Source organism: Grampus griseus (genome assembly GCF_964374135.1).
Source record: "Grampus griseus genome assembly, chromosome: 7".
Taxonomy (NCBI): domain Eukaryota; kingdom Metazoa; phylum Chordata; class Mammalia; order Artiodactyla; family Delphinidae; genus Grampus; species Grampus griseus.
The window spans coordinates 29256445-29280812 of record NC_139001.1 but is presented as its reverse complement, the minus strand read 5'-3'; the positions used below and the strand labels follow the sequence as shown (position 1 = coordinate 29280812).

The 24368-nt window shown below is 40.0% G+C and overlaps 1 protein-coding gene across 1 annotated transcript in view; it reads right to left on the bottom strand.

Moving 5' to 3' along the window:
• The window catches only part of DYTN (dystrotelin), a gene marked incomplete at both ends in the record, with an annotated part of 50944 nt that extends 28652 nt beyond the window's left edge, over nucleotides 1-22292 (bottom strand). The window contains 7 exons of the mRNA XM_082658172.1: nucleotides 3072-3235; nucleotides 3515-3586; nucleotides 7899-7999; nucleotides 8521-8606; nucleotides 10442-10643; nucleotides 13414-13488; nucleotides 22274-22292. Coding sequence (XP_082514298.1) covers nucleotides 3072-3235; nucleotides 3515-3586; nucleotides 7899-7999; nucleotides 8521-8606; nucleotides 10442-10643; nucleotides 13414-13488; nucleotides 22274-22292 — 719 coding nt within the window. The remainder of the gene's footprint in view (nucleotides 1-3071; nucleotides 3236-3514; nucleotides 3587-7898; nucleotides 8000-8520; nucleotides 8607-10441; nucleotides 10644-13413; nucleotides 13489-22273) is intronic.
• Nucleotides 22293-24368: the final 2076 nt, after the last annotated feature.

Sequence of the window (24368 nt, the reverse complement as noted above, 5' to 3'; positions counted from 1 at the left end):
ACTAACTAGCAAAATTAGATACTGTGTGATGAAGTGCCGAGTAAGAGGCATGGAAAATACATGCTGTAGGAGAGATGGGGGACATCCCTGGGAGCTGGTATGGTCTGATAAATTTTTCTGGAAGAGCTGAGACTCATGCTAGGCATAGAATGCTGGGTGGGAGATTAAAGTAGAGGAAATCCTAGGTAGAAAGATGAGGAGTAAGGTAATGCAGACTGGGGTGAGGAAGAAGGGTTAGCGCTTTTCAGCCCTATCAGACCTACGGGTAACTGTGGAGAATGGAGGAATAAAAACTTGCAATGGGGCTTCCCTGGTGGTGCAGTGGTTGAGAGTCCGCCTGCCGATGAAGGGGACACGGGTTCGTGCCCCGGTCTGGGAAGATCCCACGTGCCGTGGAGCGGCTGGGCCCGTGAGCCATGGCCACTGAGCCTGCGCATCCGGAGCCTGTGCTCCGCAATGGGAGAGGCCACAACAGTGAGAGGCCCGTGTACCGCAAAAAAAACAAAAATAAAACAAACAAAAAAAAACACTTGCAATGTTCCTGAGGCCAGATGGCAGAAGGACTTCTGACCAAAGTCATTGGAAGGCAGAGCAGGAGGGTGCAAATGCCATGAGACCAACTCTCACAGTCCTTGTTCACTGCCGTCCCTGACATCTAGTCCCAGGGTAGGATATTAATACAGAGTGTTGAAGGGCTATCACAGTAGCAAACATTTTTGAGCCCTTACTATGTAGCAGGCAGTGGACATGCATTGACATAGTTAATCCCCATGAAAGTTCTTTAAGGCAAGGCATTCTTATTATTATCCTCATTTGAAGAAACTGATTCAAAGAGAGTTTAAGCAATTGCACAAAGTTACACAACTACGTAGTAAGTGGTAGCATTAGGTTTTGAGCCCAGGGATACCATCTAAATGGAGAGCCAGCTATTTTAACCCCTGTTAATAGACCACCAAGGCAGGAGACTTGAGTTTGAGTCACATGCCACTGTTACCAGGTGACCTTGAAATGGAAACTTAAGCTCATTGTTTTGAAGATACCTGGAACAACGCAGGTTTTCAAAGAACATTAGTTGAAGGAAATTAAATGAATGACAGTTTCTTCAATGAAGAAAATGGGGCTAGTAAACCCTGCCCTCTAGGCCTTGCAAAGTTTTTACAAAGCTTTGAAAATTATTCAGCATGCGTAACTGGGGAGACATGAAGCATTTTTTATAAAGATGATTTGATGAGCCACCTGTCCTGGCTGCTTTATTTAGCATTACTGTATGGTTACAGTTGACTTGTTAGGACAATACACTGACCCTAATCTTGGCTTATTTCCTCCATGCTCTGAAACTACCGACAGGTGTGTGAGAAAGGGTGCAGTGTGGATAATGAGACTGGTCTGTTGTTGATGGCTTTACTCATAGAGAACCAACTTTTTTCCCCCTAATTTCATTTCAAACTTACATGGCTATTACAGAGCATAAATGTGACACGTTCTGCTAAAATCGAACACTTGACTTAGGAACAAGCTCTGGGCTTTGTAGCTTCTCTTACTTTAGGAGGTCAAGTCTTTGCCTCTTCCTGCTATACTTCCAGATCTGCAAACACTTCTGCTCTAAAATGTCTTTATGAATCTCACTGAAACTAAAAGCCTTGAGGCTATTGCTGGAGTTTTCTGAGAGCCAAAAACACAGGTTTAAGGTTAGAACTGTAATACATTCAAGCAATTTCTGATAGACTCAGAAGGTTACAGCTAAAAGAAGTCTAAGTCATCATTTGACCCACCTCTCCTCTTGCTTACAAAGAAACCAAGGTCTAGACAGGTTCAAGGCCATGCCCAGATCACGCAGCTGTCTGCATATATGAAAACTGTACATTACCTCAGATTTCTAGGAGAAAGGAAAAGTCACACAGCGGCATTTTCGTTTTTGTTTTTTGGGTTTTTTTTTGCGGTACGTGGGCCTCTCACTGTTGTGGCCTCTCCCGTTGCGGAGCACAGGCTCCGGACGCGCAGGCTCAGCGGCCATGGCTCACGGGCCCAGCCGCTCCGCGGCACGTGGGATCTTCCTGGACCGGGGCACGAACCCGTGTCCCCTGCATTGGCAGGTGGACTCCCAACCACTGTGCCACCAGGGAAGCCCTTTATTGTTGTATTGACAGGAGAACTACAACACCCTTTCCCTAATATGGGATTTTGACTGTCATCCTCAAAGCTGTGGAAAGGTCTGAATCTCCAATGTCCAAACCTAGCTTTCAAATCTGCCTTTTCCTCGAGGCCAGAGAAGCTCTGGCGTGAGCTGCTCCCACAAAGCCTCATCATTCCTTTGGGTTCAAGGAATGTTCTCAGTTGTCTGCACAAGGCGGCAGCAGAGCATCACGGTTGCAAAGCAGGCACCCTGGATTCGGTCGGTAGCCTCTGCCACTTGCTAACCATGTGAGCTTAAGTTTAAGTTATTTAGTGTCTCTGCAAATTAGGCATAATAATACCACATTTATACAGAGTTGTAACAGGCTTTACATGAAATGATCCATGTGAACTACGCAACCTAACACTTGTTCAACATTTAACAAATGTAACAAGGTCCTACTATATAGCACAAAGAACTATAGTCAATATCCTGTGATAAACCGTAACGGAAAAGAACATGAAAAAGAATATATATACGTTTAACTGAACCACTTTGCTGCACAGCAGAAATTAACACAACATTGTAAATCAACTATACTTCAATAAAACTTTTTTAAAAAGCAAAGAATGTAAACTATTGTTATTATTATGGATGGTTCCAAAGTATTTAACAGCATTTTTTGGTAACAAAAGACAAAAAAATTTCCCCTTAAGGAACAAAAACATCTAGCGGTCAGAGTATGTGTCAATAGAACTTAATATTCCATTAATTATAGAAGGTAAAATAAAATGTATTATAAGCAGGACCACTCATACAGGAAATTATTGACCCCCCAAGATCAACTGAGTTCTAGATGTGTGAGAAGGACCACAAAAACCAATCTGGAGAGACGCAGCTCCAACTCCAGACCCATTTGGAGAGTGACGGTCCATGTAATAGTGATGAATGACCCTACCTCAGTCCTGTGATGGGGAAGTTCCTGCAGATTCGACATCGAACAGGGTGAGTGACCATTTCAGTGGCTGACAGTCGGTAGCAGGTCGGGAGCCACAGGAGGATGGGAGGTTCAGATTGTACCCAAGATAGGAATTTCTCTTCTTTAATTGCTGGGCTCAACACCTGAAAAACCATGGCACACTCAGATGTGTCTCTAGGCAGAACTTTGGTCTCTTGTAGAGATGAAAATGTATTTTCATCTTCTCTTCTGGCTCTGTTTCTGTAGGCTCTGCTTAAGAAGTTTATCACATGCAAAGTCGGGGCAAGTCTACCTTTAAATTAGGTTGTCTAGGAGGCGGTGTAGAGTAGTAGGTCTGTGATTTAAATGGGTCAGCAGTGGTGTCTGCCCCCCAGCAGTGGTGTCTGCCCCCCAGGTCCAAGGGACATGTGAATGGCACTCACCCCTTGGAAACAGCTGCGTGTAGCGCTCTCCACAGAGTACAGAGCTCGACTTTCCCCCATGACAGTCGGGATCTACAAGAGGCAAGAAACCCCACGTCAGCGATCAAGAAATGGAGAAATAGGTGGCCACCAGTCATGCCTGAGCGGTGGCGCTTACGGCCATAGCGTCACAAGTATCTGGTGTCTGAGGCTGGATGAGCTGTCTCAGTCTAGGCAAACAGGACATGTGTGGGTTTTGTGCGGTGTATGAATAGAGATAATGAATGAACAAGTGGGAAGAAGTGGAGCTGGGAGGAGGAGTGAGAAGAAAGTCTGGCAGTGGGGGAAATACAGGGAGGGCTTGCATTGTTTTTCTTCTTTTGACCCCAGTCAAATATTTAATCTTTCTTTGCCCTTGTGCACCTATGAATTACAAGGAATGACGATACTGTATCAAAGTTCAGGGCAGTTTTAAGGAAACCTTTTCAAACACTTTCACGTCGTCTCCTTTTCACAAATCCCAATTTCTGAGGTAGGGCAGTCATTATCTTTGTTTAAAGCAAGGAGTAATTGAGACCTGGAATTTTGTCCAAGGTACAACAAACAAGCAAGAAAACAAACAAACAAATGCAAGTTAGCTGCAGAATTGAGATCTCACTCTAAGACTCCTTACCCTGTTGAGGGGTTCTCCCAAAGCTTTGTCACACCCAGTCCTGATGTGTATTCCAATGGCTTGATTTATACTACCTCACTCAGTGGTTTCCATCTTTCAATCAGTCCCATTAAGGAGTTTAACTAAGGGACTGAGAACCCCTTGTGACTGCCGAGATGGCCAGGGACTTGGCCCTGACATTATCTATATGCACAGATACATGTACCTGTCACCTCCATTTATGCCCATTTGGTTGTGGGTCCCAGTTTCACATCTGATGTCTTCTACAGCACAGTCTGTCAGCAGGCGTTGCTCCCAAGCTCAGAAGTAATTTCAAAGACCCCCCTGCTGAGTCCATCAACTCGAATAAACATTCTTCTAATCAGGAAAGTGGCACTTAGAGCCACTTTGCTGACAATTAGCCAGACAGAAGTCAACAAACATTTGCGTAATCCTGACAAGATGGCTTGTACTTTAAATTGATAATAACCCCATCACCAGCTGAATAAGTACTATGCGTTATTTGGCTTTTGTCTGAAAAAATAACTCACTAACCATACTTTGGCCTGAGAGTGCTGATGAGCTAACTGGAGCACTTATTTGGACGGCGTCCTTGAGCCCTGAGAAAGGGGTTTAGCCTCATTTGTAAAATAAGGAATGTGGATCAGATAGGACCCGCTTGCCAGCTCTGTGATTCTGACACCAGTCAAAAGAAAATTCACTTCTGTAGTGGGTTCTAACCTACACTTTTGGCTTTTAAGTGTGTGCACAAAGATTTTGTGGATGAATTGCCCATTTGACTAATTTCTTGCAGGTGTTCTACGGAAGGATGCAGTGTGGCTGGATAGCATGCCAGCACAGGCAGAACACCACTTGAAATGATAATGACGATTCTTGCGCGAGGGGTTGGGATTACACGGTAGGGCCTGGAGTTTTCTGTGGGAACCCATCTCAGTGTTCTTAATGGTAGTAAATGGGATGATAATTTGCCGTGCAAATCTCCACCTTCCTAACAGCTTTCTCAGAAGCCTACTAATGCATTGGGGGGGAGACAGCGCTGCAGGAGCTGTCATGCGGCAGCTCATTGACCTCAGTTGAGCCTGAAACAAGGGCAGATTTTTAGGGCCTCTTGGATGGGGAGCGAGCCTGGGGCCGGCTGTAGTAGTGAGGAAGCAGTACAGGATTTCAGGAGGAGGAAAATGCCCCTCCGTCCATCTTCTTTCATTACATCCACCTCAACACCTTAGTGTAACAAGCCTGGTTGCACAAATGCATGGACAGATTTTCCCAGTCTCCCTGGCTCCCCGCAGCTTGAGTCCTAAGATGTTGGGATTGATGGGGAAGTAGCTCCTTAACATGCCTGGAGTCAGCAGAAAACAGGGCCCATGTGTTGCTGCAACCACCAGAGCGGCTCTTAAATAACTACATATGATGTTTGAACCTTAGGAATTAAAAAAAAAAAATCATTGCTCCACTTAAAAAATATGAACATCTTACATATTCTTTGGAATTTACAGAATACATTAAATACTAATTATTACAATCAATATGAACATAAACTATTACTATTAAGGCCAAATCAAAGCAAAGGTAATTTTGGATAGGTTTTTCTAAATCATATTCCCTGTCTGATAATCTCTTTCCTTACCCACTCCCACCTGTATCATAATTATCCCCAGTTCAGAATCCTCGGTTCTGAAGGGTACCAGAATAGGTCACCCCCAAATACGAGCCCTTGGCATACATATTGTTTTGAACTAAAGGCCATTGAGAACCAGTAGATGCAGAAAAAGCTATAAAAACAGGGTACAGGTTTTCCTTTTGTAAAGGAAATATACATTTGTAAAGGAAATTTCTTTTTACCAATAGTGTCTCCCTCTCCCTATCAGGAAGAGGAGGACTCTTAACAACTCTTATTAATGGAAAATTCACAGACTTAAATCTGCATAACAAACCTTACTAAACAACCCTTGTTCACCATCTATTTCCCGGTCACTTTCTCATAACTTGCCTCCCCCCACCCAGAAGCCCAGAGCCCCCTTCCCTTTGTTTAATGTAAAATAATTTACAAGCCTGAGTTCCATCCACCTCTTTGAGTTACTCATCACTGGGTGTTTCCACGTGTATGCACCATACACATTTAAACTTTGGTTTGTTTTTCTCTTGTTAATTCTGTCTTTTGCCAGTCCAATACATAGGGCCCCAATCACAGAACTTAAGATGAGTCAAGGAAAAAGAAATTTTTTTCTCCCCTACAGTCCAGACCCAGCGGAAAAATGACAGAAAATTACTATGGCTTCACAGTAAGGAAAACCTAGTTTGGGGATTTTACAGGGGCTTGAAGAAGAATAGACACATCCTTGAAATAGGAGTAAAAGATACATAAGGACAGTGAGCACTGTACACAAGATAATCCAGAGCCTGCTTAACCCATTTGCAGAAGATCTTGCTTGGTTACATGATTTTACATCATTTTAATATTTAAGAAACATATTTACTTTAAGGGCGTTAAATTCCCTTGCCTAGTATGGATAAAAACAACACTACATTTGTACATTCTTAAAGAATAGGAAATGATGGAAAGCAACTATTTGAGTATTCAGGGTTGCATTTCATCTATGTTCCCATTAAGCACCGTTGAAGGCTTTAGTATCAAGAACTTTTCAAGCCATAAAGATAAATGAGATAAAATTCTTGCCCTTGAGAAGCAGCCTAGTGGGAAAAACATATACCTAGGACATAATTGCAACAACATTTGACAAGGGCTATAACAAAATTATGTACAAGAGTTAAAGGAGCTTTCAGTGAGGAGGTGACTGATATTTGAGTGATCTTGAAAGACAAACAGTATTTGTCAAGTGAAAGGAGAGGCAGTGGTGTTGCAGACAGATTGCACCTGCACAAGTCAGGCATGGAGAACTTGGTGTATGTCAGGTACAGTAACAATTTTGATACGCAAGAGTGACAATGATGGAAGGAAAACTTAAACACTGTGGAATACTCAAAAGAAACCACTGGATATTGTTTCAATGGGATTATCTGAACCTATAGAGATATGCATCACTGTCTTTGACTAAGCTATTTTATAATTTTGTAGACATTAATGTTAACTTGTAGACAACTGATCACAATGCAAATAATTCTGATCTATAGACATGCAAATAAATTCTGTCCTGGTTGAGGGACAACCCTCCCCTTCAGCCCAAAGTCAGTCTTGGGTCCACCTGCAAATTCATTGTAACATTCTTAATCTATCAGCTTGTCTGTTCTTTGGTTATTTCTTTCAACTAGTTGTAACTTACTGGAGCCCTCTTCTAATTAACAAATTAAATTAAATTTTGAATACATGTTCATTTTATATTTGTATAAGTATCATGATTTACCTCTTTCTGAAAAGAGAAGGATTGAGTCAAATCATGAAAGCTTTGCCTGTGATGCTGAGTTCAGGTTTTATTCTATGACAGAATATGGCCAACGAAGAATTTTAGGCATTTACATTTACATTTTGGAAGAGTCACTGGCTGCTGTGTGGAGGAAGAGTTGCAGAGAGGAGAGGATTGAGTTGGGCAAACCAGTTAGGGAGCAATTGCAATAGATCAGCCTATATTCAGATAATACCAGGTAAAGAGGAGAGAGGTTGCATGGAGAGCTATATTAAGGTAGAACTGACACTGTAAAAATCAGATCCTTTTATAATAAATGTGACTAATATAACTGGAACAAATTTAGAATTCTTAAGTATTAGAGATTTACCTGTTGTAGATCTGTTAGTAGGTTTCTCAAAATCCTTCGAGTCATGCGTCCCCCAGAATTATAACCTCCCCTGTTATTTTCTGCATAGAGCTGAAAAAGAGCTAGACACATAAGGGGGGAAAGAAATCTTTAAACTGAATACTTGCTATATATCTTCGAAGAATATGTGCTTTGAATTCTAAACAGTTTATTTGTGGCTATAAAGGCGAAAGTTATAATTCTTGGTTATTTGCTTGCTGTTTTGAAGGCTTCCCAAACTAAATAATTTGATAATTAATGAAGACACATTCACATTTCAACTTTTTGATAATCTAGCACATCAATGACAAAGACCACAAGGTTGGTAAATGGCGATGTGAGCAGAGTCTGTCTTTAAGGGAATAATAACTACTGGTGTCTGAATAATCCCTATACAAATAAATATCAAGGATAACCAAATTATGAATAGTTAGAAAGCATAGATCAACATCTATGAAACATCTTGAAAAATTCTAAGTGTTGCTGAGTACTTGTCGAACCAGAGCAGTGTGGCGGGGATACAGGAGTGAGTGAAGCAGATAACGTGTTGGAGAGATTTGGTGGTCACCGCACTTCAGACATTCAAAACTCCTACATATGTTACCTTTGTATTTTGTAAGAGGACTATCCCCTGAGAGGGCAATCAGGGCGGCGGCTGCAGGTCCAAGCTTGAGAAAACCCGTTCCCGAGCTGCATGGCAACAAAACAGAGATACGAATGGGGAAGGCAGGGTTATTCTTGGTGAAGTGGTTTATAAAAACCATGACTGTGAATGGACATTTCTTTCTTTCTTTCTTTTTTTTTGGCTGCACAGTGCAGCATGTGGGATCTTAGCTCCCCAACAAGGGATGGAACCTGTGCCCCCTGCAGCAGTAGCTCAGGGTCTTAACCATTGGACCGCCAGGGAAGTCCCTGAATGGACATTTCTGACACTGTGTTACAAGTTCACTCTTTTCATGGTCAGTTTTCCTATATCTAGAATTTGACAGAACTAAGAATTGAATGAAAATATTTCATCCTTCATTTATTCATTCATTCATGTGTTCAACAAATGTTTATTGGGTGCTTTCTCTGTACTAAGCACTGTCCTAGGCACTGGAGACACAGGCATCTTCCTGGGTCTTCCTGGGTCCTCCTGGACCAGGCAGTCTCACTTCCTTTAGGGCTCACAAGCTGGGAAACCAAACAACAGAGACAAGGACCAAAAGGCAGGCAGAAGGAGCAAACATTTATATTAAAAAAATCCACCCGTTCTCAGGCCCTCACTTAGAGCCTCATCACCCTGTGCCCCTTGGTTGCGCAGTTTCCAAACCTACAAAATACAATGTATCAAATGCCGGCGGATTGTTAGAGGCAGGCATTGATACAAGAAAAGGTAGCCAAGATCATAATGCTTAAGGAGACTGAAATCATGAAAAAATAACTTGAGAACATGTTTATATACTATTTGTACAACAACAAAAATAAATAAATAATAAACTAGTAAGGAATTTGCCTAGTGGTTAAACTGTGCTTGCCTTTGGGAGGCAGGCTTTGGGGTGGTATTTCTTCTTCTTCACTCTTTTCTGCACTTTCCAAATGTTTTATATTTACTGTGAGCTTTTAAAACTCCATTCTACAGGATGAAGGCTACTGGGTCAAGACCACGTAAGATAAACACAACTGAAGTGGGGCAAAAAAGTGGTAAACACACACACAAACACACACGCCCCCAACACCACTGACTTAGAGCATGCATAATCAAGCCTTTGACAGGGTGTAAGCTGTTTTATGTGTGCCTGTCCAAGTCATATGTTGAAATCCTAACCCCCAATGTGATGGTATTTAGCGATGGGGCTTGGGAAGATGATTAGGTCACAAGGGTGGAACTCTTATGAATTGGATTGCTATTACTACAAAAGAGACCCCAGAGAGCTCCCTCGCCCCTTTCACCATGTGAGGACACAGCCAAAAGATGGCCCTCTATGTACCAGGAAGTGGGTTCTCACCAGACCCACCTGTCTGCCGGTGCCCTGACCTTAGACTTCCCAGCCTCCAGAACTGTGAGAAATAAATGTTTAAGTCACCCAGTCTACGGTAGTTTGGTATAGCAGCCCAGACTAAGACAATAGGTTAGCCATTTATGCACACGTTATTCACAAACAGAAACTGACAACTGGTTATAAAGGAATAAGCAAAGACATATACTACCGGGGACTCAAGAGAAAAGTGTAATTTATATATATACATAGATGCATAACTGCCCTAGCAAAAGGTGTGTGTGCTTCTCTAGAGTGGAAATGAGTCTGTATGAAAATGTGGATTTTCCCCCTTTTTGCTGTCCATGAATCATTCATATTAGTGAGGTTGATAAGCATGTACTTCTTTGTTCCCCTCCTGAATAATACATATGAGGAAAACAAACAAACAAAGAAGCCTTCTTAGATATCAAACCTTGAATAAATATTAGACAACCCCAACTGGTCAATGACCAGAGGCAACTAAACACCCCCTGTGAGGTCACAGCATGGTCCCCTCAGCCTCACCTGTCATACATTGTTGTGAGAAGGCTCAGAGTGAGTTCCGGAGCTCTGGGGTGCACCTGTCCTGGTTTTTCCACCCTGACTCTCTGAAACAGCTCCTGCAGAGCCTGAAAAAGCTGCTGCACAGAGACAGCACTTTCTCTTGCCTCCCAGAGACTCTGACGTAGTAGGACATGCTGAATCAGAGAACTGTCAATCAAGTCCACTGCAGGAAGCAAAGGAAACACTGCATCACCTCTGATCTGAACAAAAGGCTTCAAAAAAGTAAACATCATCTAGTCTTTAATGAAGACTGTTTTTTACGGCAGCTGTTCTTTTTAAGGGAATTACATATGGTCACTATTTGGATACATCTCTCTTGTATATAATTCAAGTGCTCCTATTCTAACAGTTGATTTGATTTTGGAAAAGTGCATCTGTTTGTAAAGCATAGTTAGAACATTATTCCCAGTATAACCTCTAGGATGTGGCTTTATAAAAGGAAATTAAAAGGGAAAGAAGTGAGAAACTTGAAAATAGCTTTCCGAGGAAGTTAGGACACTGGTGAAAAATTGGGAAAAACATTTTTATACTGTTTATTAAGTGGATTGAGAAAATTCATCTTTCATGTTCAAATATCATTTTTTCTTGTCTACAGCCTAGCTCGAGAAGGAATATTGTGTATAAAAATGCAAATGAATCACTTAAAAAACTCAGTGATCTTTATAAAAGAGCAGTTGCTGAATTAGACTCCTTAGGTCTCACCCTTGCTTTAGTAATGTTTATTTTTTTGATCTTGGTCTCATCAGTATTATTATCCAGAAAGGCACTTAATAAAACCAAAGTTGCTTACAAAAAATAATGGTTTATTTCTTACATATTTTTTATCACCTTCTCCTAAAAATGTTACAAGGCAACAAATATAAGGAAGAATGAGATAGAAGAAACCCTATGGTTTCTTGCAGATGGAGGATGACAGACAAAATGAATAAACACCCACTTGTGCCATCTGAGATGGGGATGTCAGTGGCACCAAGAGCTGCTGGCATTTAAAATGCTTCAGACTGTGAAGTGATAAAACCCTGCACTTCTGTCTACTTTGTAAATCAACCTCACATCCACAAATCTAGCACGTATAATAAAATTTTTTATTTGTTCTCTGATACGGCTTTTAAAGGGAGAGTCTAAGAAAGTGAGGGGTATGTTTTGGGATGTGACTGTGAAAAAAACGTGGCTGCATGTGGTAGAGACTGCAAACTCTTTTATCGTTATTCAATCACAAAACCTATCACCTCGGCCTGGCGTGCTGTACACAGGATGCTGCGTCTTCTGCCGAGACTTCTGTATTACAGCAAAACAGATAATAGTGGTGTCCATTAATCTCACCACCAGATTTGTGCAGGAATGCTTTCCGGCTCTCCAGATCCTGCTGCCTGGAGCTCACGATATGTTTATCTCGGTGTTAGGGACTTTTGTTTTCCAATTTTTGTTTGGTTATCTGTTATAGGTAGAACTTTTCAACTTCTGATTTCGTGTACTGTTACTATTTCCCATGCATATTATTTATATTCACTGTTTCTGATGCAGGCGTAATAAAAAATTCAGAAAGGTACACCCTCGAATTACACTGTACACACCCAGGCTCATATGAACAATGATGAAGGCTCATGTGAACATTGGCTACTAACTTTCTTTAATAGGAGACATTCTCCAGGAAAATAACATGATTGAGAGTAAATTTTTAGTGAGCATCTTCTGCCTTTTGCTGATTTCTGGAATAATATAAGTAATTTGTCTATATCAGTGATTTAAAAAAAATTTTTTTTAAAGCCAAGAATCCCTTCTTCAAAGGATACTTTCACAGAAATGCAATATGGAAGATAGAGCAAAACAGAGTTGTTCTGGTAGAGGAGATAGCCTTTTGGGTTTTTCTACTTGCCTATTCTTCCTTTTCCCACCTTGCTGGCCCTTTGGGTTTTCTCGACTTGCCTCTACTTCCTTTTCCCACCTCGCTGGCCCTTTCTTACCCTACTTCACACCCATGTCCACTCTGTGAAACACAGTTTGAAAACCACTGGTCTATCTAACTTATTAGGCAAAGGCAAAATATTAAAAAAAATTCAACCTTTAGGAAAAATGACATATGTATGTGTATGTGTGTGTGTGTGTGTGTGTGTGTGTGTATAATACAATTTATATATATATAAAATACAATTTATATATATATATAAAACACAATTTTTTTAGGTCTGCTGTAATAAATGTCATAAATTACACAAAGTGATTTTTTAAAAATGCAATAAAGAACTTATTAGAAATCAGTAACTTCAGATATGCTGAATGCCTGTCATTTTTCACAGCCAGGACCCAAGTTCATTTTGGAGAATTTTTACAGGATAAAAATTTTTACTGTATTTTACCTAGATAACGGTATAGGAAAAGAAACCATGGCATTCAATCAGATAAAATTTAATGCAAAAGAGTAGTTCTCATGAAATTCTCAAGCGATTTTTAAACTTTATGGCCTGAGGATTATTCATCTGAACTTACTTTTGCAGGTTCAGAAAGAGATGGGGGTACAACTTAAAAATGCAAGTCTTAAGTAGTAGAAGGAATTTAGAAATGTTTATATTTGAATCTACAAGTTATATTAAACTAACTTATTTTGTGATTTTATTTTGCATCAATATTGGTATCCTGAAAAGGAACTAAACAAACAAAAAATTTGCAGAAACCAAGTAGGAACATTTTTTTAAAGAATTAAAATCCTCATCCATGAATTATTGTCTATTGTCAGTCAGCGAAGCTACATGTGGGTGGAACACAGGTGTATCTTCCACACTCCATCTTCTCTGTTACAAGTAGGGTAGATGCACAGGTCCAACCTTCCAGATCCAACAGTCACTCACATGGGCAGAGTTTTTGGTTTTCTATGAATTTTACATTACACATCAGGGTCAGATTATTTCAAGTATTTCAAGAGAACCTGTACTTACATTGGCACAAGGTTTGCACTGATCGTAATTTGAAGGCTGTTCTATAAATGGAATTCTCAATACTATTAAGAGCATCTGTAAAGAAAACATGAAATATCATAGATAAAGGACTGTCTCATTAGATAAATCCCGTATCCTAGAAGGAAATCCTAGAGAGCATGTAGCCCTACTTTATTTTGCAGGTGAGGAAATCAAGTTCTAGAGCTCTCTTTCCTACCTGGGAACAAATAATAATGGACTACGCTATCCTAGGCTGCAGGTGACCATAGAGAGCCTCCTCTGAGCCCACCAGACTAAGGAATCCCCCAGTGAGAAGACTCCTCCATGAAGCTGTCCACTTTTTATATAAAAATGAAATAGCCTATGAAACAATAAGACAAAAAACTATCTGTAGAATATAAATTCAGTTTGTTAATATATTCTAGTCATATGTACACACATACTTATGCGTCTATGAAAATGACTATCCATCCATTCATTCAGCAGATTTTTATTGAGCTCTTACTATATGGCCCTGGCATGATTCCAGGCTCTTGAAATATAGCAACTAACAAAACAGATAAAAATTCTTGCCACGTGGAGCTTAATTTCTAGTGTCATTCATCAGATTGTTAACAGTGGATATCTTTGAGTGCTCGAATTCTTAGTTATTTTCTTCCTACTTGTCAATATTACCTAAATTTTCTATAAAGAGCACATGTTATTTTTATAATCAGAAAAAAATTATTAATATACCTTCTTTTACCCACCACCAACATCACTACATCAGTGGCTAGCATTTCTGAGCACTTACTAGGCACTGAGTATGTATTCACCCCTTTCACAGTGTGGAGAAGAGAAGAGGAGAAGAGAAGAGAAAGCTCTGGAGCCATATGTAGGTAATAGAAAATGTATATGTAATATACAAATGCCCTGTACATTTGTATATGTAATAGAAAATGTATATGTAATAGAAAATAGAAATGATCAAAACATATGAAAAAAAAGTTGAAAGACTAATTACTATAGAAGACTTTTTGACGAGGAAAAACAGTCATCAAAGATAAACAACCATAAGCAGAGACAGTTTTGCAGGCAAATTCCTTTAAACTTTCAAGGGATAGGGGAATCCCTGTTACTCAACTCTTCTAAAAACTGGAAAAACTCAGAAAACTTCCCAGTTTAGTTTAGGAGGCTAACATAACTGTAATACCAACATTTGATAAAGTTTTATTGAAAATATTGTTATTGCTGAGAGAAACTAGTTAAATTCTGATTTCAGACTTTGAAGGAAATTGGTCTAATTGGCCAAGGAAAATTGTCCAATATGGGACGGTTTCAGCATCAACTCAAAAGTCTAAAGTTTGACGTCTCATCTAAATACCATCTAAATCAGATATATAAATATAAACAAATCTTATTTAAGATGAAATCAAAGATAAAACATAATATATTAACAAACATTTTCAAGAACATATTAAAGAATTATGTTCCATGATATGGAAAGATTTATTTCAGGAATTTAAAATTTGTTCAACAGTTAATTGATATATTAAGGGAAGGAAAAAAGTTACTGAACCAGTGGATTCTCAAAATGCATTGGTAAAATTCATCAGCCATTCTGATTTTTTAAAAACTGGTACATGATCTAGGAAGAGAGGAAACATCCTTAAAATGTCAGAAATAAAAGGCAAATTTCATATAAAAGTGAGATAGACAAAAGACATCCCTGTTAAAGTCAGGAAAAAATCACCCCCATCCCCCTTTTCACCACTGTGATCCAACTCTAGTCTGAAGCAGAGAAATAAAATACAGGGCATCAGGACCACCCCTGTCCCCTCCACACTGTGCCAGATAGGGCGGAATCTCCTTGATAGACCTTGAAGGATAGCCCTCCAGGATGTCAGTATGAGTCCATTGGAGCTGGCATATAATAATAGAATTGGAACTTATTTGCTGTCCCTGTTTTGGAATTCTAATCTACAAAAACAAATAAAAGTAAGAGTTATAAATTTTAGGAAGGAAGAGATGTACAGATGTTCTGATTGCCTCTCTATCCAGATAATTCATGAGGATCATCTGCAAGTTGGCTGGATTTAGGACAATTGTATGAGAATCAATAACTTTCCTTTATATCAGTGGTTTTCAAGCTTTATCTTGCATCAGATTGCAGAGCTTACCCCCAGAGTCTGGGTGGGGGGGCCTGGGTATTTCATTTCTAATCCCAGGCGATGCTCATGCTTTTGGTCCAGGAACTATACTTTGAGTACCACTGCTTTATACCAAGAATAATCAGTTACAACAGGTAATTTTTAACATCTCAAAAATGCTTAAAGTAAACAAAACAATGTGTAAGACCTTATAAAGCTTTATTGAAAGCTATATTAAAGATAATATGAATAAATGGAGAGATCTATTTCCTCCATTACTGGATATTCCTGGATTAGGAATGTTCAATAGCATAAGGATACGAATTCTCCCCTATAAATTTAAAGCAATTCCAACCCAAATTCCACTACCATTTTGAACTTGACAAAATAATATAAAATTAATCTGTAAGAATAAATGCAATGTGTGCTTATTTCAGGAACAGGTAGAGTAATGGAACAGGACAAAATCAGAAACTGACCTATGTATACATAGGGTTTTAGCATATGATAAAGATGATGTTTTAACTCAGTGAGAATCAACAACTTCCCTTTATATTGGTGGTTTATATCAATGAGGAAATTATAGATTATTTAATAAATAGTGTTGGGGCCATTGGATGAATAATTATTTAGAAAAATATAATATAGGTACTTTAGTTCAGATCATAAACAAAAATAACACCAGGATGTATTACAGAGTTAAACATGAATCCTTAAAACTCTAAGACAATTAAAAGAAGAAATTTTTGTCAATCTTGAGGTTGAAAGATGTTTTAAAGCATGATTATAAGCCCAAATCCACAGCAATGTGTCTATAACTTAGTATGGTCCTATTTTTGTAAATGATAAAAACTAATAGCAAGAAAGAACACAATAAACACAGTAGGAAAGGTTATATATCAAACTTCTGTTTATCTGGGTACAAGAGTACATCATGGGAGGGGTTTAATTTTTTACTTTCTATAACATGATAGTGATCTGAATGGTACTGGGGAGAGAAAATTGGGGGGAGATATGAGGCACAATTTTCTAGGGAAATTGACAGGGATTGGTGGCTGATTGGATGTGGGAAGGAGACCAAGTGTAGGAAATAATGGGGGAGGATAAAGTTTGTGCATAGAGGTGGAATGGGAATTCATTTTCAACATCTGAGTTTGAGGTTTCTGTAAGATATCTGAATGGAGATGTCCAATAGGCAGTTGAAACTACCTCCCAGACACTTGGGAGTCCAGGATTCTGGAACTGGGACTTGTCCCCAGAAACTTGGGCTTGGAGTACAGGGAGTTGGAGGGCATGGTCCTTGGACTGCAAATCCTGGAGCTAAGGTGACCTGAGAGAATAGGCAGACATATTGGTCAAGGTATCTTTCTGAGAAGGCTTGTGGATCAAGCAGAGTCCAGGTGAAAGGCAACAGGTCAGAAACTGGGAATGCTGGACTAGAGCCAGAGGGTTCCACATGGTGATGAAAAGGAGAAGTTTAAAGAGATTTCCCAGCATGGAGGGAGTAGCCATGAGAAATTTTTAGAGTATTGCTGTCCAATAGAGAAATACAGTATGATTCAAATATGTCACCTTAAATTTCTAGCAGCTACATTTTAAAAAGTAAGAAGAAACAGGTGAAATTAATTTTATTGATTTATTTCATTTAATCTATCAGATTATTTAATATGTAACCAACATAAAAATTATTAATAAAACATTTTCTGTTCTTATTGTCTTCAAAATTCAGTATCCTTTTTACACTTGCAGCACATCTCAATTTGGACTAGCCATATTTCAAGTGCTCCATCGCCACATGTGGCTAGTGGCTACCAGACTGAGAGCTCAGTTTTAGAGAATACTGGCTGGGAGGGGGAGCTGCTCAGGGTGTTGAACAGGACTCAATTTTTGATTCTGTATCTGGGGGTCAGGGTTGCTATTTAGGATGGGATAGATATTTAGGAGTCATTAGTGTTGACTGTGGGCAAAACCATGTCCATCTACTAGGTTGCCTAAGAAGAGTGCTTTAAGTGAAGAGAAAATTAGGCTAAGTAACAGTACGCCTGAGAAACATAATCATTTAAGTACCAGAGGAGAAAGAGAAACCTAAGAAGAAGAAGAAGAAGAAGAAGGGAAAGCCAAAGAAACCAGGAGACAGCAATGGTACAAAGGCCAAGGAAGGTGAGTTTCAGAAAGTAGAGACAAGCCAATAATTCAGTATGTGGAAGCCACAAGGAGATCAACTATGTGCTAAAAATTAGTCTCTGTTTTTGATTAACTTGACTATTAAAGCCTTCATAAGAGCACTTTTATGGGGATATGGGGGCCCTTATCAAATTACACAGGATTGGTCAATGAATGTAAGGTAAATAAAAAAACACAAAAGCAGACAACTCTTTCAAGATCCTTAATCTGAAGGGAAGAAAAGAGGGCCATCGCTAGAAAAGCACACAAAATCAAAACTAACTTTCAAAGGCAGGAGAGATTCTAAAATGTATGTATGGGTCGTGGAGGAGGGGTCAGGAGAGAGGATGAGGTTGAGGGTCCAGGAAGTAGGGTTCCAGGAGGTACTTGATATAGCAAAGTCTGTTTCAGAGGACAACATGTTCCCATAGCCACCCAACATCCATTCACATTTCTTCTGGTGAACCACCTTCCCCTGAACTTAGTCCGTGAAATTCTAGCTGGGTTCATTCGAATTCTCCTATTTCCATGGAGGACATGTGGCCCAGGCCTACACGATCAATGAGAGCATCATTGCCCTCCCCAGATGTGGACTCATAACCAAAGTCAGGCAAAGAATATACCAATGAAATTTGGATCAAGGACTCTTTGTTCAAGTTATCAGCGAAGAAGACTTATTTTTTCCTGTTGGACTTGAAATTGGAATCATAGCTGGGAGCAGCAGTTACTCTCCTGTTGGGATGTGTAGCTTGAGCATGAAACCAACACACGAAGGAGAGTAGAGATGAACTTGGAGATGGAGAGAAACCATGTCCTACTGACATTGTCTGGGCTCAGAGCAAGCTAGTCCTCCCTAAGGTAATTAATTATATAAGGTAATAAAGCCTCTTTGAGCTAAGTTCTCTCTTACAAGTAACTGAAATGTAGCTAACTGATACAATCTCTGAGGTAGAGGCAATGGATGGGGGAAGATGTACAGGTGAAGGAATTAGCTTTGGCAAGAAGCCCCTGAGAGGACATCCCCTCATTCCCTGAGAGGAAGAATAAAAGGATATGATGGTGGGTGTGGGAAAGAAGGCATGTCTGAGGGTTTCTGTTTTCTTTATGAAGTTGGGGACAAGTTCACTCAGAATTAGGAAGAGATGGTAGAGCAGAAAACTTGAGGAATCGTAAAGATATGGTATTGTTACAGCAGGCAGTGAGAGAGGAAACCAGTCACACACTTTGGAAAGAACTGCCAAGCAACGTTGCACCTCTAATATTTCTTGTGATAACAAATTTCAATTAAATAGACTTTATACCCATAATAGTCACTTGGAAGCAAGGTTTCACATGCAAACAAGCTTTGAGCCCAGGACTTACTTGTATTTATTATGCTGAAGGGAAGATGCCTTGAGGAAAATAAAGCTATTTTCAAATTTATTGTCAGCTGATTACCATAAAACTCAGGCAACTGGGAGTAAATGGTTTGTGTGCTGGAGAAGTGCTTGTGACTAGAAACACAGCAGGCTCCTTAGCCTTTGCTAAGCAGGCCCTGAACAAAACAAAACAAGGGATTGATGGGGGGATTTCATTGATTCAAACATATGTGGCAGGATAATTTATGGTGATATTAATTTCTTACTTGTTCTTGCAGCAGTGGGAGAATTTAAAGAATGAAAAGGCAATGTTTCCATGTCCATTTCTGTGTATGTTCCAAGGTCTAAGCTCTTTTTACTCCTTTGGGAGACTTACCACCTTTTAAGGGGTCAGTGTTTCAGGGACCACCCTGAATTCAACCCACTCAGGCTTTAGTATGAAAGGCCCCATCAAAGAATCAATGCCATCCATGGAAATGGGAGAGTTGGGATCAACACTACTAGAATTTCATGGACTAAAATCAGGGGGAAGTTGTTCTTCCAAAGCAGGTGCACTGGTTCAGCAGAAGAAACGTGACCAGATGCTGGATGGCCAGAAGAGCAGGTTCCCTCTGAAAGGGGCTCTGCTGTGGCAAATAACACCTGGACCCCTCACTGCCTGAACCTCAACTTCATCCTCTGTCCCGGCCCCTCCTCCCTGACTCATATACATACAGACATTCTGGATTCTCAGTTGCCTTTGAAAACCAATCTTGATTTTAGTGTTGTTCTAGCTATGACTCTCTTTTCCCTAGAGCAGGAGAGACGCTGATACCTGGACAGGAAAGTGGGAGATGCCTAACTGGGCTTCAAGTTTGAGGGCTGATTCCGGGGCTTCCCTTACTCGCAGTTCCGCGGGTGGAGGGAATGGCTGCGTTGTGTAACTAGGGAGACCAGACACTAGGCTTGGCAAGGATTTCTGTGTCCAGTCTTGACAAGGAGTCCCCTGTCTTCAAGTGGACCCCAAAGCCAAAGGCAAAGAGCAGAGTGAGTGGCAGCCACGATGGTACTTCAGACCAGATATTCTGAACACTTCAGACCAGATGTTCAGGAAAAACCTGAAATGGTTTCTGTCTGTCTCAGGACGGCTGCTTCCCAAACTTAACTTAGTCTAAATTTCATACCAAGTGACAGTGACTAGCTTTTGGTTTGGAAAAGGCTGTTTCTTGCCCTTGAGTGTTGTGGCGTGAAGTCATGGCTGTTCCACACATGGACATTGAGGGCCAGGCACTGTGCTAAGCCACTCAGGGCGTTACAGCGCTGAACCAAGTCAGACCCACCCTTGAGACCTTAGAGCATAGCCCTGGCCTCTCCCTAAATATACCTTGATTCAATGATCAATATATGATCATGAGTCAAAGACACCTACCTGAGGGGAATGTGGGCTGTGCCTGAAAGTGTCATTAAACAAGAAAGCTTATTTAAAAATCCTCTATATTTTGTTATTCTTTTTTGAACAGGTATAACCATATCAGAGACCTACAATTTACTCTCTTTTGTTGTTTACTATTTCCTTATGTTTTAAAAACACTTAGTTTTCAGATAAGAGTCCAATGTTAGAGTAGGGGAAAAGTCATACCTCTGCCCTAAGTCTGGAGAAGGAGAACACGTGGAGAGTAGCCACAATAGTGTGGAAATGATTTACAAAAATGTAATGCCCGGCATTGTTTTTCCTTCTGGAAACTGGCCAATTTGTGTGCCCTGGTTCCGCTCAGATGCACCAAATGAACACGGAATCAGCAAGCTAGGGAGTCTGCAGGTTCCCAGATGCTGCTGTTGGTGGAAGAGTGATTCTGTGGCTGCTCTACCATCTGGCCCATCACACTCCTGTCAAGTTATGTTTTGCAGTGTCATCTGATGAAGTTATGCAGCATAACATGGCAAGCTGTGATATAGTACTTGGGGAAAACGAATGGGTATCCCAGGTGATTCACCAGCAGCCCTGCTTCCTGAAGGCTTTTTTTTTTTCTCCTGCTGGTAAGAGAAGACTCAAGAAAGGAAGCAACTGCTGGATGTATCAGACCCAAAGCTATAAACAAAGTAATTTGAGATGTTCAAAAAAACAATAATATAAGCTTCAAAGCTACATATGGTCTTGTTCATGGAAGCAATTTAACTGGGAACCTTGTTTTGCTTTAAACGATTCATATTTTTACTTAGCCAAATCAATATGTGTCATTTTCTACAGATACTAAGAACGTAATAAAATTTCTTTCAACAGCCCATCATCTAGTTTGATGATCCAGAAAGAGATATTTTAGGCCAGTCGTCCTAAGTGGGCAGCATCAGCATGGCCTGGGAACTTGTTAGAAATTCATGTCCTTGGTCCCCACCCTGGACCTACTGAGTCACAAACCCTGGAGGTGGAGCCCAGCATTTTAACAAACCCTCTAAATGATTCTGATGCACACACACTACATTTAAGAAACACTCCTTAGGGAAAAAAGGGGGCTTTGAATGGATTATCTACTGCTTTGTGTTAAGCTTACTAATATGAAGGCCCAATACTGGGAAACCCAAAGATAACTGGAATCATTCCGAATGTTGTTTTAGATAAATAACTTGAGATAGTACAGAATTTTATATAAAACAAGCCAAGTTAACAATCTAGATCTCAGCTAGGGGAATAAGGCTGCCACTAGGTCCAACAATAAAAATATCACAAGCCAGTCCTGGGCCTACCCTAGCATTCAGAGATGCTGGAAGAAAAGGAAATTAGTTTCCCTCTAACCATTTATCAAATAGTCATATAATAACAGCTGTGAGACTTTTCTCTCAACTTTGGCCTCAAATAGTACAGTGAACTTACCCCTGACATTAAAATATCTACAGTGATGTCATTTTAGTAGTAAACTATGAAGATATACGTAAATAAGGTAAGCCACTTTTTGTGTCTTTGAATAGCAATTTAAAGTGCAATTATATTGAGATCAAGTCTTTTGTTAAATTTTTTTTTGGTGCTTTGGGGACAACAGACCAAATATTCGTCAATATGTTATGAATTTCTGTTTAGAAAACGGAGAAAGTCTTTTCAATCATCCATTAGTTTCTTTTTCAGCCAGCCATTTGCCAAATGTCACTCCTCTGCAACTCGGAAGTCTGAAAATACAACGTCTGTGCCTGAGTTTTTTGTTTGCAAACTGTGCTCAAAAACTTAACAGTAATACTTACCTTGTTTATCTGGGTCCATTTTAGGAATTTCTTGGAATAACAGATGGCAAGAAGGTCCTTGTAACTGGAAATGAACCAATATTTTAAGCAGGAGCTTTTGCAGTGGAATTGCCAGATGTATCAGAGATATTTTAGGCCAGTGGTCCTAACTGCTGGGTGGGGAGCAAAAAGGCAACTAAGCAAAGTCATTTCACCCGTGGGACGAGGACTACAAGGTGTTCAGAGAGACTAAAAACTCCTGGGAGGGTATAAAATAAGGAAAGCAGGGAGAAGCTTCTTATACTGGTCACTTCTCTAGGGAAGCTGGAAACAAACTCCTGAAACTAATACGGTGAATACTTAGAACTTTTGAGGCATTATAATTTTAAGAGTGGACTGAACTCTCATTTCAAGAAAATGGAAATTTACTTGAATTTTTTTTTTTTTTTTTTTTGTGGTACGCGGACCTCTCACCGCTGTGGTCTCTCGCGTCGCAGAGCACAGGCTCCGGACACGCAGGCTCAGCGGCCATGGCCCACGGGCCCAGCCGCTCCGTGACATGCGGGATCCTCGCGGACCGGGGCATGAACCCGCGTCCCCTGCATCGGCAGGCGGACTCTCAACCACTGCACCACCAGGGAAGCCCTTACTTGAATTTTGAAGGACAAAATTTGAAGCTCTCAGTGCTTGAATTTCTAATAGCACTACAGTGAATCATTCTACATACTAAGTATCTGAAAAATACTATCCATTTGAACACCTTATCACATACATCTGTGTATTTCTGTGTGTCTGTGTGTGTATACAATCCAGTTTGCTTTCAACAAAAAGAATGGGTTATGCTATAATAAAACCTTAACACATTTCTAAGAATGACATTTCTTAATATGGATAGTTGAAAACTGCTTTTAAAAATTACATGGTAATTAAGTTTAGGTAGGACTTTTCCTCATCTTCTAATGAGTATATTAATTAAGGCACAAATTGTTGGGCACATAAGCAACATTTTACATAGAGAGAAACTAAAACAAAATTGATTATATTAGTTCTTTAAAAATATGATAGCAATAGTGAAAATACCAGACTTGCCCCAAACCAGGAAGGTTCCAAATATATTCAAGTAAGATTTGTTTTGAAAAGCTGTAGCAAGGGCAATCAGGTTAGAATTCTTCCTGGTGTAGAAACGCTTCCCTGAGCCCTTCCTGAAGTCCCCAGGTAGGTGCAGAAGGGTCCAGTCTCCCATCCTGTCAACAGTGCACCTGGAGATACAATCTATCTGCCTCCACTCCAGGTACTTACCTTTCTTAGTTTCCTTGGGGAAGCAGTTTAGTCAAACATTCTGTAGAGGTTACTCAGCAGTTTTGGAAGAAGGAAAAGTTGAGTACTAACAGATTTCCAGATGTGGCATTCCTATAGAGAGTGGATGTCTTGTTCTGACTGTCCAGCAGCTACATACAAAACTGATATCGCAACTGCACTGTTTTTAAGGGCTCACAGAAGTACATTCATTAGTAATAGAGATGCTGCATAATTTAAGACTACTCCTACATCTCTGTTTCAAAGGGCTATTTCAGTATTGATTTCGTGTGTGGGAGAGACAAGTAAAACTTCTGGGTGCTGTTGAGAACAAGGGTTACCATAGAGATTAAGAAACAGTATGAAGAACTCCACATCCCAGGGAACAGCTACCTTACTAACCATCCCAGGTAAGAGTACCTAGGGATGGAATCTAATTCATTTGATTATTAATTCTTTTAGAAATACAGAGGTACGATTACAGATTTTTTAAAAACACCAAATATAATACAAGTCTTCAAAAGGATAATAATTTGTTATGAATGCACATTTCCTCTTAAGTTCTAAGTATAATCTGAAAATGTATTTTTTAAAGTTCAAATTAAAAATAAACCTGTTGTTATCCTAACAAACTTTTATTTTTTTTCTAGTTACCATCTTTTATTGTAAAATTTATTTATTTTTGGCTGTGTTGGGTCTTCGTTGCTGCATGCGGGCTTTCTCTAGTTGCGGCGAGCAGGGGCTACTTTTCATTGCGGTGCGCGGGCTTTTCATTGCAGTGGCTTCTCTTGTTGCAGAGCATGGGCTCTAGGCACGCGGG